General features: G+C 37.7%; 1 protein-coding gene across 1 annotated transcript in view; it reads left to right on the forward strand.

Annotated features, from left to right (window-relative positions):
- Positions 1-883: 883 nt before the first annotated feature.
- DAZL (deleted in azoospermia-like) overlaps positions 884-6,402 on the forward strand; it is a gene marked incomplete at its 5' end in the record, with an annotated part of 10,626 nt that continues 5,107 nt past the window's right edge. Inside the window, 5 exons of the mRNA XM_010193050.1 lie at positions 884-1,018; positions 1,282-1,373; positions 2,730-2,781; positions 4,638-4,704; positions 5,021-5,154. Coding sequence (XP_010191352.1) covers positions 884-1,018; positions 1,282-1,373; positions 2,730-2,781; positions 4,638-4,704; positions 5,021-5,154 — 480 coding nt within the window. The remainder of the gene's footprint in view (positions 1,019-1,281; positions 1,374-2,729; positions 2,782-4,637; positions 4,705-5,020; positions 5,155-6,402) is intronic.

The following is a 6,402-nucleotide window of genomic DNA, read 5'->3' on the forward strand; positions in this document are numbered from 1 at the left end:
TTATATTTCATTAAATTCTTCCCTGCCCATATAAATACCTCTGTGAAATAGATTTCAAACCTTATGCAGAGTATGGAACACAGCTAGAATCAGTGACAAGAAATGGAATTGCAGTGGTCTACTCGAATAAAATACTGAATTACTGTTAAGTTTAGGGAGCATCATTATCTTCCTCTGCCTTGAATGAATCCATAACTGCTTGATTGTGACAAAATGCTTTAGGACTGAAAGGATGCATCTAAAGCCTGCATGTGCAAAGCACATTGTAAGTGTAGTTGCTCTATAATCTTAACATTCTTTGCAGTCCTCCTGTGCAAGCAATGCATGCTTAAGATCCTGCTTTGCTGCAGACTACTCAAGATTGTAGTAAAGTATATTCCTGTCATAGTTAAATTGGCAATCTTTTTTTCTGTGAAAATAGAGTTAGTTCATCAGGGTCTGATTTCCCTTCTTGTAGTATGGCCCTGTTACCTGTGCTCTGAGGCTGTTTGTTAGCTTACTCACATCTTGAGTATTTAAAACTTCTGACCAGGAAAATGATGGAATTTGTTCTGTTGGATAATCAATTTAAAGTAAATTATATCTTTAAAGAATTTAACTTATGACTGAAATGAATTTGTTAAAGTTCTGAAATTAATTATTTTGGCGTTCTTACTGTGCATCTGGTAGTTGCAACACTGCTTGTAAAAGGTTCATACAGTAAGGGCTACTTAAATTTTTTCCAATGAATGGTTGATTTGCAGCAAGGACTTTAGGTAATTGGAAAGGTGCTAATGAAACTTACTGTCCTATGTTATATCTATAGGAAGGTGCAGGCATTCCTAATATCTTAGTGTTCTATAACAATTTCCCTGATATACGTATTTCTGTTTAAATTTTTCAGTCTGTGAACGTGGAGGCTCAGTGTACAGGTGTCTTGGACGAAAATACCCGTTTGTCAACAACCAGTCAAGGATACGTTTTACCAGAAGGAAAAATCATGCCAAACACAGTCTTTGTTGGTGGAATTGATATAAGGGTATTTATATACTTTTAGTTGTTTAAGACACTTTTAACTCCTGGGTATCTCTTTTTTTTGGTTGGTGTTTTTTTGGTTTTGTTTTAATGTGTGTCTTTACCAATTGTAAGGTATTGCAGTGTCATGAGAGAATTTTGGAGCAGGTGAGTATCTTCAGTTCTTACAGTAGTACAAGATGGGTTTTTAAAATGGTACTGGCTACTTTAAATCCATTCTAAACAGTTGGATATGTTTGGAGAAGTTTAAGCCTTTGTTTCCTTTAGATAAATGAAGCAGAAATTCGGAGTTTCTTTGAACGATATGGTACTGTGAAAGAAGTGAAAATAATCACTGACAGAACTGGTGTTTCCAAAGGGTGAGTAGAAGATTGAATAGTTAAGTTGCTAGTTATGTGGACATAATTCTGTTGTAGGTGTTACGGGCAGCTACTCAGCAACACACTTGATATGCTTAAGTGCTAACAATAGCTGCAGTTTTTTGTTGTGAATTAACACTGGGAAACCTGTAAACCCAGATCTGTATAACCCTATATCTGTATAAAGTTCTAAAGAACAGCCTGAGTTTTCTGACTTCTGTCTTGTTAGTTCAGGGAAAAGAAGGTTATTGCAACTTAACCGGTGGAAATGAAGCTTGAAACTTGATTGATATTTGTGCAAACAGTTTGTCTGTAGGACTCTTCTGGCTAGGGTTGTTAACAACAATCTAGAGAGTTCAGGATGGTTAAGGGAAGGGGTGGATGGTTTATGGGCAATGGGACTGCACTCCTCTGACACTCGGGTATAAGTTATAGGTAAAACAACCAAACTCATTTGGGTAAACAGAGAAACTAGGTGAATACATTTGAAGCAAGGGAATTTCCCATTGGATATATGGAAAAATTCTGAGTTGTCTGTGGTGAAGCACTTAAATAAGTATGTGTAGGAGCATAGCTTGTTGAGGTCTGAGGAAGCTCTCCCAGTTTTGAAGTTATCCCTGCTTGAGAAGGAGGCTTCACTCTCTGGAGGTACTGTCCAGTCCATTTTTTTAAGATTCTGTGAGCAGATCTTAAAAACTCAGATTTTTTCTTTTCTTGGGCATGTGTAGTAATGCATGAGCTAGAAATTTGTTTTATTTTCTCATACCCTTTGCTAGTCTTGGTGAATTCCGGTATGTAATTAGCCCCAGTATACATTCTGAGTATTGATAATGAGCTGGCATACTCCATTGGTCAGACACAACTGTTCCTATAATGCTCTGAAGTTATTTTTACTTTACAAATGAGACAAACTAAATAGAAAAACCTCATCAAGGATCACTTCCCTCACTGGTGTCACTGTTCTGTAATACCTGCTTTCATCTGAACTTCTCTAGTACATACAGAATTTGATAATCCAGATCTTAATACTTGTTTGTTTGTTTGTTACCTTTTTACTTTCTGAGTTAGTAATATCAATAGTGCTCATTTTGAGTAGCTCAAATAGAAGAATAGCCCTTACATCTATTTCATATTCCAGAATCTGGCATTCAGTTCCTTTGATCTGGCCCAGTAGTATATGCTGCTAGTTAGCAGCAAATACGTTTTCATGCTGAATTATTAACTAATGTCATACTTGATGCTTTGGGCATGCATTTGTCTCTGGCATGGATGCTGTTAACTGGCCTTGTTCAAAATGGTTTGGCTTAAAAAAAAAACAAAAATCTGGATATTGAATAACCTGTTTTTTCTTTTCAGGTATGGATTTGTATCTTTCCTGGAAAATGTGGATGTTCAAAAAATAGTGGAAGTAAGCTCTTTCTTGAAATTACCTGAAGAAGTTCATATAGGAAAGCTGGAGACCTGTTTCAAGTCATGCACCCTGTAGAGTAAATTAGGACAAGGAAAGTCTAGGGCTGCCCAAAAAGTGAACTTGCTAAAATCTCTACTGGTGGTAGAATCTTTGTGTTTGCTTCAGTAAGAAACAAAATTATTTTTAACCTTGGTGTGCTTGAAGGTCTCTTGTCACTTTATTTATGATAATTCTCATTCATGTATGTGCTTGAAAGCCTCATGTGTTTAGCTGCATGCTTTCTCTGTTGGATGATTGTGGTAGAACCCTTGTGTTTATGGCAGATAGACCTGTCAGCATTGTAATTTGGAGTAACAGTAAATTAGAAAACAGTATTTTAAATATTTTTTTACTTAAGTTTTAGCAGGTGAAGTATGTGTTTTGCTGTTGCAGTATTTGTGCATTTGGATGTTGCCTAGTGTGCGGGTATTTTAAGACTCCTCAACTATAAGATGCAACTGTTCACATGTCATATGGTTTTCATGTAGTTCACACAGGAGGTAAAGGGGTAGAACAGTTTACAGCCCTTCCACTCTTAGAGTTCAGTAGCACAGAAGTTTTAAATCTCAGTGCTTAGTACGAAGTTTGTTATTTGGTTCTGGTAAGACTTCAGCAGGTCATAAGCAGCTTACAAAGCTTTTTGTTTTCCCTCTTTCTCCCAAAACTGAGTGCAAAAACTGAAAATTACATGTATTGGGGTATTTTCCATTCTGAGGCCTTTGATTCAAAGGGAACTCCCATGTGTGTGGAGGATGAACAGTCTCATTGGCTTCTGAAGCTTTCAGATAGGGAAGTAGATTTTTTGTCTTCAACATGTGTACGGATATGTGTAGGTGTCACTTCAGCCTACATCAATTGGTGGATGTTCTACTTTTCAGGCTAAGCAGTTTCACTGAAGAACACAATTCAACTTCTGCAGGAAGGGAGGGTGCTTGAAGTTCTTTTTGTGTGTTTGTTATGGTCCCAGACACTGTGCTGGCAAAGCAGGAATTGATAATTGAAAGTCTGAAAACCTGCCTTCTATGTGAACTAGCATTTGGGCAGAACTTGCAGAGTGAGAAGTTGTAGGTCTCTGACATTTGCTGACTACTGAAGAGTGCTTCCAGCCCTGTTTTCAGGTTTTTCAGGTGCTTGTATTCCTGGGTTTGGGTATTTGAGAAATATGTGAACCTCATTTTGGGTTCTCTTTATTAATCTACTGTGTAGATATTTTGGCCAAAAAAGTTGTGAAACATCAGCATGTTTGGATGTTCTGAAGGAGCACATGTGAACATTGTCTAGAGGGAATGCAGTAATGTGCAGGTAAAGAGTAGCGCGTAGACAGCCTTTCATTTAGTTTAACATTGAGTGGACGGCTGCTTATGTTTTATTTGAAGCCCGTTAGGAAGTCTGTGGGAAGGAAGGTAAGTGGTGATGTAAATAGGGTTTCAGGGGAACCTAGACTGCGGTTGCTGTACATTAATATCCTTACTGTGGCAAAAAATAGTTCAAATTTGTTTAAAACCAGAAGGCTGACAGTAGCTAATGTATACTTGCTAACTACTAGTAGTGTGTATTGCTGTTAAGGCAAGTGATATATAATGGGTTTGGAGGGTTAGTGAGTAGGCAAACAGCTGTGCTGAGAGTGTTGCAGAAAACTAAAGGTGTAAAAGGCATAAGATGTTGAGGTGGGAAAGCAGAATGGAGGCTGTTGAGCTTGTATGCGAGTTGATGATACTGTGGTGTAGAAGCAGAGTACAAGTACAGTCTCTTTAAAATCAAGCCAAACCCCCACCTCACTGATTCCCTAGCTTACAGAATAACCTGTCTTTCAGTCACAGATCAACTTCAATGGCAAAAAGCTGAAGCTGGGGCCAGCAATCAGAAAACAGCAAAACTTGTGTAAGTATGTATAAATAAATTTATTCGTATAATAAGTATATATTACAAATTTCTTAATTATACATTAACATCCATTCACATCCTTTTTATTTGCTGTAATAAGTATATTACAAATAAACTTCAGTTCTGAATTTTATTACCTCGCTACTTGTGTGACAGCTTAGATAATAAAACTCAGGTTGGTAGCACAATACGGTACAGTTAATGTTGAGTTACATTTGAAAGAACACTTGGTTTTTGCAGCTTAAATTCAGAGTACTAATGAAATACATGTGCAGATGTCCTAATACTTGATTTTTCTTTGCTCTAAAACAAGGTACTTACGTGCATCCCAGACCGTTAGTCTTCAATCCTCCTGCACCGCAGTTCCACAGTGTATGGGGTAATCAAAATACAGAGGCGTACGTGCAGCCTCCAGCTGTAATGAGCCCAGTAACACAGTATGTTCAGGTAAGGTTGTTCATGCCACTGATTTTGAATCATAATTAAATACTTTTGAAGATGCAGGTGCCTACAAGTTCAGGAATATATCTTGAGATTCCAGTCTTGCTGTACCTGTTTGGTTTCATACTACCTTCCCCAATAAGAAGCACCCAACTTCAAACCGCTTCAAAAGAATGCCAGCAACCTTGAAAAAATTATTCAGTGATGTGGTCTCTTTATAAAACAAAAGATGGGCAGATACTTTTTATTTTGAGAATGAGAACTGTTGGAAGTGGAGCTAAAATTTAATTACATGACAGTACCTCATAAATCAGATGCATTCAGATGGTTGATGTACTGCTGCCCTGCCTCAGAATAAACTACAAACTTTAAAATGTATTTTTTAAACAAGTATGGAACCAGGAGTTGGCTGTGGGTGGTACTTTTTGGTTTTTTTCTCCTAGCCAAACAGATTATTCTTCCTGAACTGCTGTTGTCTCTGTAAGAACATGCTGTTACAGCATTTGCTGTTAACAGCTGTGACCTGTACAGTGTGCCTACAGGACATTGCTTTTTTGGTACTTCAGATAAGCACTCTTGCTGAGGTGTAGGCAGAGTATTTCTGGCCTTGCTGTGAGTTCTGTTCTGTGAATAGAAGGGTTTCCAGGTTATGATATCTTCCTGTATTAATCCTATGATATCCCAATAAATAAGGCACTATTCATTGCAACCTGATTCTGTTTTGTGTATTTTCTTAAGCAAATGAAGATGAGCAAACTGCAGTAACTTGCAGAAATACTTCTTACTAAGGCAGAGAGCTTGATAGTGATATTCTTTCTGATTCTTTAAGTTTGTTGGGAGAGTGAAATAGTGTAGGAGGAATTAATTCTCTGAAGTGCTGGAATGTGCCTTTAACTCTTCTCTTGAAGAAGCTGAGAAGGTTCCAGGTTGATACTGTGTCAAGACACTTGCAGTGAAGAAACGCTGGGAAGCTGTCGGAATTGTAGTACTTAGCTTGCCTTTAGCTCCAAGAAACAGATCTGCAGGATGTAGTCAATTATTTCATGGTAGCTGATCTGTTTCAGGTTTACTTTTAGGAAGTTCATGGGACAAGCTGTACTTCTGAACTGACTTAAAAGACCAGCTAAAAGCAGATGTGGGATTTTTCGGTATGTAATACACTTTGGAATCCCACTTTCTAGAAATTTTTAGTGCCTGAAGTACTCAAGCCCCATGAGAAATCAGTAAGGGTTACTTTTAAATACTGAAGCAGGA

The sequence above is a fragment of the Mesitornis unicolor genome, unplaced genomic scaffold, assembly GCF_000695765.1.
Source record: "Mesitornis unicolor isolate BGI_N332 unplaced genomic scaffold, ASM69576v1 scaffold3291, whole genome shotgun sequence".
Taxonomy (NCBI): domain Eukaryota; kingdom Metazoa; phylum Chordata; class Aves; order Mesitornithiformes; family Mesitornithidae; genus Mesitornis; species Mesitornis unicolor.